The 13,756-nt window shown below is 49.4% G+C and overlaps 1 protein-coding gene across 1 annotated transcript in view; it reads right to left on the bottom strand.

Moving 5' to 3' along the window:
• AP3B2 (adaptor related protein complex 3 subunit beta 2) overlaps positions 1-13,176 on the bottom strand; it is a 55,902-nt gene extending 42,726 nt beyond the window's left edge. Inside the window, exon 1 of the mRNA XM_055002544.1 lies at positions 13,064-13,176. Within this exon, the coding sequence (XP_054858519.1) occupies positions 13,064-13,176 (113 nt within the window). The remainder of the gene's footprint in view (positions 1-13,063) is intronic.
• Between the last annotated feature and the right edge of the window lie 580 nt (positions 13,177-13,756).

The raw sequence follows: 13,756 nt of genomic DNA, 5'->3' as shown, positions 1-13,756 counted from the left end.
CGTAACAATGAGTAAGACGCGAGGCAGCTTGCTGCAGAACTTCAAGCTTGCCCCTGGCATTACCCTTTGACCCAGTCTTCCCCCCCGCCCAGGGTTAAAGTTTAATGCTCAAATATTACCTGATCTCTTAGGCATCTAGGAGGGCTCTAGAGCGGCCTTAATTTTTCACACTGCTCTAAACCATGCAAAGGGTGGGATAGAGCCTGCTCCAAACAACCACGGAGGGGTGTGGAGCAAACCTGGACGGGAAAGGGAAGATATCTGCAGTCAAATCAAAGCCATAGAGCTCCAGAGAACTTCTACTGGACCAGAAAATGGAAGATAGGATGGGGGAAAAATTAACTTTCCAGCATAACGTAAGTTGAATTATAAAGAGAATCCGTGTCTAAGGCAAATGTTAGGACTCTTCAGTTCTTAGGGATTATACGTCAGTTCCAGACCACCTTTTTATCTGGGGATGTTGTGGTGGCCAGGAGTTGAAAGGATGATGGTGTAGACTAGGAGCCCTTCTACACCGCCAGACAAAGACAGGAACTCAGACCCCATCCCTGATGGGCAGGGTAGGCCATGACTCAGTTTCTCTACATGAGACATCTTACATGATGGTGCTCAAGCGTAGGGATACACAATGTTAGTCAGGAAGTGTAGTTTAAAGACAGAGCCAATGGCTCTGTCAGTTTCACCTCTCTATACCAGGATAGTTTAAAAAGACAGAGCTAGCGGAGATCACTCCTCAGAGGGTTTGTTAATTTCATCTTCGCCTCCCCAGACTGAGAGGTGAAATTGGAGCTTTCAGGGGAGGCAAAGATGAAATTAACAAACCCTCTGAGGAGTGATCTCCACTAGCTCCGTCTTTTTCAACTATCCTGGTGTAGAGAGGTGAAACAGAGCCTTCAACTCTTTAAACTACGCTTCCCGACTAACATTGCGTCTCCCTACACTTGAGCATGTAAGATGTCTTGTGTAGAGAGACTCACAGTAGCAGTGCATCTGCTTTGCATGCGGAAGATCCCAAGTTCAACACCAGCCATCTCTAGTATCCAAGCTGGAGGTAAAAAAGAAGACCTGGCACGTCCTCATTTGCTCCAGACTTTGCCCACATGCACAGGTGGCAAAAACTGGAAGTAGGAACCCCAAAAGAGTTCTCTTCTGCTTCTTTCAGGGTGTCTTGCTGTTTTGGGGTCCGAATTACTTACCCTTCCATTAACCATTCCCTTCCTGGCCACAGAAGACCTTCTTGTGTCAGAAGAGTCTGTTTGCCTCTGTGTAATGGTTGGAATTGCAAGAAGCTGCCAGAGATCACAGACTTCTAGAGTTGGAAGGGGCTATCTAAGGCAGTTTAATGCAGGAAATATGAAATTGGAGCATTCGACTGACAGAACGTTGCAAGCAAACATCCGGTGAGGGAGAGCCCACCCCGCTTAGGTCACTGGTTCCATAACCCAGTTGTTGTTAGTGTTCAAAAACTTCTCCCAAAGTGCAAATGAAACCTACCCTCCTGTTACTTAAGCCCGTTCAATCTAGCTTTGCCACCGGGAGCATCACTGAACAAGCTTTTTCCCTCTTTCATAGGAGAGTCCTTCAGGTATCTGAAACGGAATTCTAGCCTCCTACCTCAGCCTTCCCTTCACCAGGGAAATACAGAAAAGGGCAGCTAGAACAATCAACAGGCTGGGGCAATCATTGCTATGCGGAAAGGTTAAAGAGTCTGAGGATTTTCAGTTTCGTAAAAAAAAAATGATGACAGAGGCTTATAAAACTACGCATGCAGTGGAGAATATGGAGAAAGAACTTTTTCTCCTCTAATTCTAGAATTCAGAAGGATCCAATGAAGTTAATAGGCTGTACATTCAAAGCACATCAAAAAGTATGTCATACTATGTCTGATTATCTTATGGAACTCACTGCCACAGGACACAATGACAGCTGCTAGCTTAGATGGTTTTACAAGAGGAGTATACACTCGGGGGAATAGATCCATCGATGGAACCTCCATGCCCAAAGGCAGGAGTCAACAAGAGGAGGCAGGGCTGGCCTGTGTGCTCTCCTCGTAGGCCTGTGGGAGGGACCTGGTTGGCCACTGTGGGAAACAATGCTGGACTAGATGGGCTTTTGGCCCAATCCCAGTGCTCTTTCAGTGACCCAGTTTCCCACGAACATCACACAGGATCCTATATTTGAGTTTTCAAAATCTATCCACCACTTCTCTCTGCCACTAAAGTTCAGATTCACACTGAATTCCAGGACAGTGCCCAACTCTCCACAGAAACATGTTAAAGAATGATGATTATGACCATGCCAAAGGGCTCCTGGGTGGATGTGAACCTCACTCTGAGGCATGGTTAGTAAGTGACATGTGTACACACATGCGCACCAAAGACCACCGCTCCACACCGCGACATGTGTGACATGTATGACATGTACACAAACATGAGCACCAAAGACCACCACTCCACACGACGTGTGACATGTACACAAACATGTACACCAAAGACCACCACTCCACACGACGTGTGACATGTACACAAACATGCGCACTAAAGACCACCACTCCACACCACAACGTGTGACATGCACACATGTGCACCAAAGACCACCACTCCACACCATGACATGTGGGGCGACTCCAAGGGTCAAAAACCACACGAAGAGCAGATGCTCCAAAGAGAAACCCGATCCTCCACACTGCTCCGCTTGCACAAAGGAATCCAAGCCCTCAGCAGTTTGTGAAATATTTATCCTCACCAGGAATTCGTTCACAGCAGCCTGAAAAAGGAACCCTTGGCTGAGAGGCAGTTGCTACAGCAACGTCACCAGGCAGACATCTCACATGCCCTGCAGACATCTCCCTCTGTGCCAGGCATTAAGCACCAAGCACTTCACGACCGCCCAGCCTCACACACAGGGCTTGCAAGCATCAGCTGGAGCCATCTTCCCCCAGGGCAGCTGGGGCCTCTTCTCCCCCCTGCAGCCTCTAGCCAACCCCTTCGGGGCAGGAGGGTTTCCAACCACATTGGAATCCTTTCCTCTGATGCTTCTCCTGGCACCAAGCTCTGGTCAAAATGCTTGGCACTGAGGAATCAGAAAATCCATCCTTTCTTGCAACATCAAAACAAAAATACTCAAAACTCAGAAAACGAAGGCTATTGGGTTTCTCATGGTCTTAGAAGCTGGTTCAGACATGCTCCTCACCCAAGCACAGCATCAAGCAATGACAGCATGTGAGAATGTGCTCTCACACATCCATAACATCTGGAATCACTTCAAACTTGATGTTTTTGATGGCTGAGCATTCAAACGCACAGCACCAGGCAAAAAACAGATAACGCACGTGTGAACTATCCCTTTGGCCAATTAAATCACTTGCTCTACCCATAAGCACGCACTGAACAAAGGGCATAGGAGTGGAAATCTACTGTTAAGCTGCCATCTCTGCAAACCCAAAGCCAACGTTGCCCTCCTAGGCATGCTTCATTGGTAATAAACTCCACTTGGGCTTCTAAGCAAATGAGCAGAGAATCAGGGCCCGTCCTGCCATGTTAAGTGGTCTTGAAGGGGTAAAAAAAGTATACTACTTCAGGGAGCTGGGACAGCCGGGTCTATCCTTCCCCTCTTGCTGGTTGGTGGCCCAACTTCACCCAACTCTGGCACATCACGACCAACATTTCTGTAGCACTTTTCAGGAGACCAAACTGTTTGAGTGTTCTGATCACATTTGCCCTTCCGTAAAGGAGAGGAAAGTAATGCTTAGAATGAAGCCGAACAGAAGAACTGAGAGGGCAGCAAACTGGGCCCAGAGTGTCCAGCGTAGAAAAAACCAAGCGACTTAACTGGAGTTTGCATACACATGCTTGTGCTCTTGTGTGCAAGGCAAAGTTGTGTGCGAATGATCAGCAATGAAGCTCTGAAGACCAGTTGAAGCTTTAGTCCCTGGCAGCCAAAAAAGACCACAATATTCTTGCAAGAAACCTCTACTCTTCCTCCTTCACTACTCAACAAGTTAGACACTTTTCTGTAATTTATTAGAGCTGCAATGCTGACTTGATTAACAATACAATCCTAGGCAGAATTACTCCACTATACAGAAGCACACTGTAAATCAATTAGATTAATAGATGAAACCCATTTTGATGAATTAAAAAGGTGCCTAGAGTAACTGGGGGAAAGCTCAATGCTTATTTAACAAACATGTACAGAGAGGACGGGCACCATCTGAGAAGAGGCATTCCCGCCTCCATGTGGAATTGGGAAGTTTCTAAAATGATGTCTGCTAACTATCTTTACACTATACTAAAGTCAACTATATCTTTAAACTATCTTTCCCTCCCTTTTAGAATTAGTTTGTTTCACCGATGCAAAAAGTGTAAGTGGTATTGAATCGTTCCATCAAATAAAAGCAAGACTGGCTCCTTAGAGACCAACAAGATTTTGGGATGCCTGAAGAGGGGAGAGCTTGCTGGGACTTCCAAGTCTCAGGAGCTTCAGATATCCGAAGGGAGCTTTGACTCTCCAAAGCTTGTACCCTACAAATCTTGCTGGTCTCTTAGGTGCGGCTGGACTCCAACCCTGCTCTTCAATCCAATAAAGCTCCTACGAGCAATAAAGCAATCCCCAAGGTCTACTCAGAAGCAAGTCTCATTTTATTCAATGAGGTTTGCTCCCAGGAAAGTGTTTTTAGTGTTGCAGCATAAAAAGCCTCCAATCCGGTACCAGCACTGGCGTTAACTCTCCCAGGAACAACTACCAGCCGCCTGCCCGTATCCAGAGAAAAAGAAGAGAAGCACCCTTAGAAACAGAACACAGCTATCGAAGTGGAAACCCACATCTAAGGGAGCAAAGCAATGTACCAACGAAGAATCTTACCAAAAGTATGTTATGTGAAATATTTTTGAATATTTGTAATATAAAGTGACAAATATTCAAAAATATTTCACATAATATACTTTTGGTAAGATTCTTCGTTGGTACATTGCTTTGCTCCCTTAGATGTGGGTTTCCACTTCGATAGCTGTGGCCTGCCCGCATCCGGCAGCGTTCACACAGCGCCCGTGCAAGCCAAGAGGTCCAAAGCACGCGGGGGGCTCCGAGGGGAAAGGGCGTCTCCAAGCCCTACCGTAGGGGCTGCGCCACGCCGCCTTCGGCGCCGCTCTCCGACGGGGCGGCCGCCTCCTGGTCGGGCGCCTTGAGCAGCCGCATCTCGTCGCCTTCCAGCGCGCTGTACCAGGCCTGCTGCGACGAGCCGTCGGGCACCAGCACGGGGCTCTTGGCCTCCTCGCCCGCCCCGCCTTGCTGGGACTTCACCAAGTTGGCCGCGCTGGCCGGCAGCTGCTGGAGCAGCTTCTGCATTGCCCGTCGGAAGGGTTCCCGGGCGGCACGCGCAGAAAACGGGCTCCGCAGCCGGAGCGCCAGGAACGAGGAGGAGGAGGCCCGGCGCGCCCCTCCGGGAGTCTCCGGCAGGAGCTCTGCGCGCTTTGCGACGGGCGCTTTGGAGGCTCGGCCACGTTTGCAAAGCCCCAGCCGCCGCTGCCGCCGCTCGCAGGCGTTTGCGGGGTGGGCGTGCCTTCTCGCGGCTCCCAGCCACTCCGCCTCCAGCCGCCCGCCCCTCCGGGCCTGCCCCCCTGAAACCAGACGCCGCGGCAGCCGGCGAGGCAATTCTTCGACGCCCAGAGCCGGAGCAGCGGCCGAGGCGGGAGCGGCGCCACCTGGCGGCGCGTAAAGAAGAAGCGCCTCTCGCAGACCGCTGCTCGGCTGGCCCGGGGAGAAAAAGGGGGCATTGCAAACCTGGAAAAATAAAATAATTAAATGCCAATGCTTATTTAGAATAATTGGGGGTGGGTTTTGAGTAAAAACAACCATGCATGCATCTTTGCAATAACAGCCCCGAAATGGCCACAACAAGGTTGATGATTGGTTGATTGGCAGGATTGGAGTCCAGGGGCACTTTAGACAAACAAGATTTTCAAAGTATAGATAATTAGTTTAATAGATTAATACATAATTAGTCATAGTGTTTATTGATCTAAGGGTAAGGTTTATTAAGATTAAGAAAAGGAAAATGTTTAAAGGTTTTTATCAGCACTTCTGCACCTCCCTGTGCGGGGAGGGTGGAATAAAAATCAAAAATAATAAAATAAATAAATATTATGCAATAGGCTTGAAAGCTATGTTTTAAGAGTCATATGCTTATTGTATTCTGTTAGTCTTTGTAATATGTAGCTGAAGTTGTTTTTAAATTTTTGTTCCCCTTCCCTTTTCTCTTTTCTGTATCCTAAGTGTTCTTTATATTATAACTTCAAGGTATGAACTTGGGAAGAAGGGAGCTTTGACTCAGTTTGACACAGTTTGGTGTAGCGGTTAAGAGCAGCAGGACTCTAATCTGGAGAGCCAAGGTTTGATTCCCCACTCCTCCGCTTGAAGCCAGCTGGATGACCTTGGGTCAGTCACAGCTCTCTCAGAGCTCTCTCAGCCCCACCCACCTCACAGGGCGATTGTTGTGGGGACAATGATAACATATGTATTGTCGAAGGCTTTCACGGCCAGAGAACGATGGTTGTTGTGGGTTTTCCGGGCTGTATTGCCGTGGTCTTGGCATTGTAGTTCCTGATGTTTCGCCAGCAGCTGTGACTGGCATCTTCAGAGGTGTAGCACCAAAAGACAGAGATCTCTCAGTGTCACCATGATAACATACTTTGTAAACTGCTCTGAGTGGGTGTTAAGTCATCCTGAAGGGCAGTATATAAATCTAATGTTGTTGTTGTTGTTATCATACTCTGAAAATCTTGTTGGTCTCCGAGGTGCCACCATACTCAAATCCTGCTGCTCTACTGCAGACCAACATGGCTGCCTATCCCAAACTATCTCACTGATTAAGTGATTGAGTCCAATGACCAATTGATGGTATGGCTTCAATGGCAGGCATTTGCTGGGGCAGGCATATGGCTCTTGTGAAGTCTCTTTTCCTCGCTAGGGCTATAGGAGACCCTCCCAGGCAATTTTGCAGTTGGGAGGTGGGGTGAGCGGTGATGTCATTGTTGGGGAATCCTCGGCTGGGGAGGAGGCGGCAGCAGTTGGAAGGAATCGGCCCTCCCTGCTTTAGTTTGCCTATCTGCATATATTAAACAGGAACCTACAGATGAAAAAAAATTATTCCAACACACCCAGTAGCTAGCAGCTAAAGGAGCTTGCCCCATTCAAACCTGAAATTCACTTGAAAACAAGCTCCTGTTCTTAAAATGGAAATTGCTCATGTCACAAATTAAAAAATACTTTTGGAAAAATGATATGGGGGGACAGCCACAGCCCTCTCAAGAAGGCCTCATCCAGGCTCTTAAGCAACACTCAGAAAGGACAAAACCAGCCAGCCCATCAACTCCCCCCAGAAATGGGGTTAGATGCTTTTTACTCCCAATTCACATGGACACATGAAACTGCCGTATACTGGCTCAGACTCCCGGATCGGCAGCAGCTCTTTCACATCATGTGAACTGGAGATGCTGGGGACTGAACCGTGGACCTTCTGCTTATGAAACAGATCCTCTACCCTTGTGCCACAGCCCCTCCCCAAGAAGTCCCAAGAAGCACCTAGGTTGCTGAAACTGGCAAGGATGGTGACGGGGAGGGAAGGGCACTACACTGCACAGAAATTAAAGGTTGTAAATCAGCCTCAGTCTGTGCTCAGTGACGATTCATCAGACGAAGAGCTGCCTGCAGTTAGCCCCCAAACTGACCCAGCTGCAGCTGCAGCTGGCCTCGAGTCAGATGAAGGGCAAGAAGAGATTAGATTAAGGGCTAATTGGAAAGCACAGCCTATAGCTAGAAGAGAGTCAGCACCAGAGAACTCTAAAGCAGTTAACAAGACTGCAGACGCTTCTTCTCCAACACCCTTGCAGCGCCGATGCTGTCAGACAGGTAGAGCTCCAAGAATGTAGAAGGAGTGCAAGACTCATGACTGGTCATCGACTGTCAACTACTGAGATGGACTTGTAGTTTCGGAGTGACTGCCAAGTAATTGGCTGGGGAGTTTAAGCTCATTAGGACTTGGCCATAAAAACAGCTGGAAGAAGCAGCCGTTTGTGGATGCAACATGTCCACTTTATGGCTGCTCCGCTGTCGTTGTTGTTATCCAGCCTCTGGAACTCTGACCTTTGGACTGGATCTGACTGTTGGCTTTTCTTGAACCCCTGACATTTGGCCTGGATTCTATTTACTCTTTGCTGCCTGTTCGTGAGTGACCTCCAAACTCCAGCCTCTGGCCCCTAGGAGACTATACCATTACATAAATGCTCATTCCTTGAAATGCAGGTACAATACATATTTTTATGCAGGATGGTTGCATGCTGCAGTAATTAGAATGCTTGCTTCAGATATGGGAGACCCAGGTTCGAATCCCCACTCAGCTCTCACTGGAAGACCTTGGGCCAGTCACACCCTCTCAGCCAAACCTACCTCACAGGGTTGTTGTGAGGATGAAATAGAGGCAAAGAGAATGATGTAAGCCCCTTTCGGTCCCCAATGGGGAGAAAGGCAAAGTGTAACTGAAGTAAATAATAAAATGTCGATTGGCAGCTGCCTAGCATAACCAGAGGACCTGGGCAGGAGAAAAAACAGAGTCAGTAACCAGCAGAAAACTAGTGATGCTCTTACTAGGTTGCAACATTTAGGGATGCCATGAACGCACCACTGAGTCACGGCCCTGCTCAGCTTTGATGTAATCAAAACAAGAATTGCACCACCAGCACCCCATCCTGCCCAACTCAGGAGAAGTTGCAAAGGGGGCCCAGCTCAGGAGTTTGTGCAGAAATATCCCTCAGTGCTTCCTAAGAACAAGTCACTCATGCTAGTCCAGCTATTACAGAGGAAGAAGATGAAGAGAGAATGCAGTATTTTCCTTTTTAGGGGTGCAGAGGACCCTAGATCTCTGCAAGGGTCCTCTGTTCTTGGGACAGAGGCCTTGTGTGCAGAGGCCTCCAAACCCACGTGCAGGCTCCTTCACACAGCAACCGTAAGGAAGAGTGGCTCTTCTGCATCATGTGGGAATGTCTGTGCAGAGGATCCACACGGGGGCGGCATCCCGGGTCACAATCCTTATGGAAAGAAAACACCACATCTTAGCAGCGTTTTTGGGGAGGGAGGGGGAAGAGCTGTCACCGGAAGACCCATCTCTGTGTGCTTCCATTCTAGCTCTAGGCAGGCAACTGATTAGCAATCCAGCCAGGCAACAAGGAACACATGGATCGCCACATCGCCGGGCGCCAGTGCAGCTGTTCATTGATTGTTTTCCAGATGGTGCTTTCGTCTGCGGCTGCGCCAGTCGCCGTCTCCAAAGGAAAACAGATTAGAAGGAGGGGTCTCCATCTAGCCATCTCTCTCCTGCAGATGGGACACGTTGTTTCTGTCCTGCAATCTGGATCGCTGCTGTGTTATAAGGAAACGCCAGTTGTTTTGCTCCGGCGGCTCAAGGCACCAATCAACCCCCGCTGCCCTAGAACAGTGAGCTGTCCAATGTACCAGAGCAGCTCTTACCAACCTCGTGGAAGTGGCTCCGTTGCTTTTGCAGCGCCAGGCTCCCAGGGAATGAAGGGAGGGGGAGAAAGGTAAGCTCAGACTCAAAATGAGCCAGCTTCGAATTTTGGGGAGCGCCAGGTACAAGCAGCCCAGCAACAGTGTGGCAAAACGCAACAATGTGGGAACGAATTTTTTAGAGTAAGCGCAAGACCACGTATTATTTCTTCTTTAGCTTGAGCGTCACTCATATTTTGTGAGACGAGATTTTGATGCTAGTTTTATCAAAGTCAGCACCTGGAGAACCCCATCGATAAATAAAAACACCCTCAAGTTCCTACACCTTATGATCACAAAAACAGGTGTGAAAGCAATGGCTGGTAAAAACTCAGAAACCAGAACGCAGGCAGAGTAAGAAAGCAGCAAGGTGTAGTGGTTAGAGCATCGGCCTAGGCTCTGGGAGACCCAAGGTTCAAATCTGCACGCTGCCAACAGAAGCATGCTGGGTGACCTTGGGCCTGTTACACACACTCATCCTAACCTACCTCACACGGTTGTTGTAAGGATGAAATGGCACCTACTTTACTTTCTTTTAAGCACCAGGCCAAAACACATTTTTTTTTACCTAGGCTTTTAATTAGGGGTTTTATTTTACCAACTTTTAAAAATGCTGTTTATGCTGTCCAATGGCTTTTTAAAATACTGTGACATTGTTTTAACTGTAAGCATCCTCAAGCAGGACTCTCAAAAGGTGTCATAGAAACAGCCCAATAAACAAACACACGCATCATGCAAATGAGAGCGCTGAGATCATTGCAGAGATTACGGAACACTGTGTGTCAAAATCAGGCACCAGGAGCTTTTAGCAGAGGACCCTTTTCTGACGAATAGTGCAATCTAGGAAGGGCCTTTTGCAATCCACTGCCACTACATTTGCTCCTGTTTGTCCAGTCACTTTGCAGAAGAGCTGCCCAAGTTCAGCACGAAGACACCACAAAGGGACTTGCCCTGATCACAACCATACCAAGAACTGTAATTTCAAGCTGGAACCAACCTGGATTCATTATTTTCCAAGCTGTGGAAAGTGGCACATCTTGCCATGAAGGCGCTGGCATCGCTAAAAATGTTCTGAGCAATGTTGAGAGGTACGGCCCACTCAGGCCATATGCAGGACTGTTCATAGCCAGTCTGCACTACTTAACATCACAGGTAAGTAAATCTCTGCTGCCATATTCATGAGGAGATTAAGTGTGGTTAGAGGTTCTAGCAGGGGAGCGCAGCTATCGTATACTCTTGATCGAAGAACGGTACACTCCTTCTATCTGGGATGGTCATCCTCTTCCACCGAGTGCACAGCTTCGGGAGGATCGCACATGGAGCGGTAAGGGAGGAAGGGGACACCCGCCTAGCCAGCCAGATCAGCTGAATCAACCCTAGCAATCAATGGGGTGACAGATGTTGCAGCCAGATCGCCCAGACACAGTCTCAGCCTACCTTGCAGGGTGGTTGTGAGGATAAAATGGAGGAAATGGGAATGGTGTAAGCTGATTTGGGTCCCCATTGGGGACAAAGATGGGGTATGAATGAAGTAAGATTTTTTTAAAAAAGAACTGCATGAAGTGAAGCACAAACGGGCACCTAAAATGAAGGGCTCATCTAGTCTCTGACAACGGATGGCACCAGAAGCTTGGAACTGGCCCAGCTAATCAAGGCTACTCAGGGTGGAAGTGCAGGTTACACCCAAAATGGAACAGCATGCAAAAACAACATCCTACACAACGCAATGTTGTGACTTCATCACAGAGTGGTGTTTCTCCAGCCCTAATCCACATTACCAGAGGCGGCTGGTAGGACAGGGGGGAAAACACACACACGCACACACCACGCAACAAAGTTGGATCCACATTTATGGCAAGAACATGGCACAGAGCCGCCACTTTCTGCAGCAGCTTCATGCTGTGTCATGAGATGTTCTGCCCACATCTGCATCTGAACTCTAGAAGGGCTTCTCCAAGTTCCTTCAAAGCAGCTACAGTAGCAAAACCAGGGGAAAGAGTGACTTCCTGTCTCAGCAAGAGTGCACAACAACAGTTGTGTTGACATCCCAGTAGCTCCGCCTCATATGCCACTCCACCTACTAATCCCCCTAGACTAGCACCAAATGGATTGTAGGTTCCAAGTTCCCAGCGCTGTAAATAAGACCACCGATCACCCACAAATTCATTTGCGTTGAAGTTCCCTAGGGGTGGAATCAGAGGACCTGATCTTTTTCCTCCTCTGTCATTCACATGCGCTCATGCGCTGTAAATAAAAGAGAGCATGTTTTTCTAAAGGCCCGTGCGTCTGTGGCAGGCCTAGTTTTCAGTGGATCCATGCCGAATGCTTGCCTACAGCATGGGTCAAACCCAGCTCAGACCAGCTTTGGACACTAAACTGTCCCATGCGTCCAAACTGCACTTGTGACAAGATGCCAAAAGCCAGTCCATATCAAGACCAGCGCATGGCATCACCGGCATACATGTGGCCGGCACACCTTGCTGAATGGCAGCCGTGCCATCATGCGGGCTGGCTAAGACCCAGAGTTGTTGCAAACTCCAAGCCTCATGTGTGTAGTCCCTTCGAAAGGTTCCCACTCAGCTTTGCATGTAAGGATGGCAAAGCCCATTGGGAAATGTGCCACCTGAGCCCACCAGATTTCTGAATGCTTTTCTTGGTGAAATATAGCCGGTTGCCCAGAACTTGGAAGATCACACCCTTGTTAGGGCTGGCTGTGGTTAGGGATCCTTGGATGTAACTTGGGAAACCAATACAAACTCCAACCCCGGCCAACCTCTGAGCTTCTCTGCAGAAATCACAGCAACAGAAACCATAGTCCTTCCTGACTATCAGAACCCAGTTGCCTCTCGACTGCCTTCACAAGAGCTAAAATGTATTCATCAAGACAGCCCCCCCCCCACAATATCTATGGGGAGGGAGGAGCAAGCAGGCTCAATCTGAGCCTCGATTCAGCCCCCAATTTTTCCTCCCAAGTGCCAGCAGGGCGTGACAGAAATCATGCGAAAGAAGAGAGTACCCCTGAGCGCATGAAGGGGGCACTTCCCCACCCTAAAACAGAACAACCATCCCCAAAGTTGGGAATGGGGGGACACCCACACTGACTGCAGCCCTGGTTCTCCCCCCCCCAAAAAAAAAATCGGAGAGAAGCGCCCCCTCCCACAGCCAAGCTGCGCTTGAAAAGATTCTCTTTGGTGCGATTCTCTTTTTGCACCTGAGTTGTTTGGTGGGTCGCCCTCGCGCGCAGATTGGACCGGGAGCCTCCACGTCACTCGGGAGGGGGGCTGAGGGGGGCGGGCCAGCGAAATCTGGGCCATCCGTGCAAAGCAAGAGGCGGGGGGGGGCAGCCTTTCCCGAGCAGGGCCTGGGCGCCTCTAGCAGGCAGCCGGAATGGATCCGGGCCAGGCAGGTGCCTGCAACGCAATGCAAGGCGGTGCGATCCAATGCGACCCCCCCCCCCATTTTCTCCGCCGAGGGGGTCGCGCAAACCCCTCCCGCGGCTCCCCACCTTTTGTAATCCGAGGAGAAGATGCCCCCGCTGGCCGGATCGTGCCCGTACTCGGGCTCCCCCAGGCTGGAGGAGCCGCCTTTCTCCTCGTTGTAGGCTTGCCCGGCGGACATGGCTGCGAGGCGGCGGAGGGGAAGGGACGGGAGGGGTCCCACCGGCAGCCCCGCCGGGTCCGGGCTGCGGCTGCGGCTGATGTCAGCGTGTCATGTGGGAGCGGCTGGTGCAGCCCGGCTGGGCAACGCCCGCCCGCCCCTTAAAGGGACCGGCCGGCTTCGCTCCTGCCCGGCAGGTGGCGGTGGAGAGGCCGCGATGCCTGCAGCCGCTTCGGGGCAGAGTCGCGCCCAAGGCGGAAGAACGCTGGTGCAGAATTCAGCTGGTTTGCGGGTGGGATTCCAGAGGGCGCCTTGCACCTGGTGGAACTCCCTGCTGCTTGATGAAGGCGTGGAGAGGAGTTGGACAAATTCTTGGAAGATGGAGTGGAATCCTCCTCCTCCTCCCCCTATATCAGCTTAGCAAGGCCAATCAATAATAACATGTGACCTCTGCTTATTGCTGATTGTATTTCAGATAATTTGAATAATAATAATAATGTTGTTATTATTATTATAATTATAATAAATCATGTTATGTTACTATAAATAACATATCATATAACTATAAATAACATAAATAAATAATGTTATGTCAGCATTC

The sequence above is a fragment of the Eublepharis macularius genome, chromosome 18 (assembly GCF_028583425.1).
Source record: "Eublepharis macularius isolate TG4126 chromosome 18, MPM_Emac_v1.0, whole genome shotgun sequence".
NCBI classification, from domain to species: Eukaryota; Metazoa; Chordata; class Lepidosauria; order Squamata; family Eublepharidae; genus Eublepharis; species Eublepharis macularius.
Note: the sequence above shows the minus strand (reverse complement) of the source record. Positions and strands in the feature narration are given on the sequence as shown.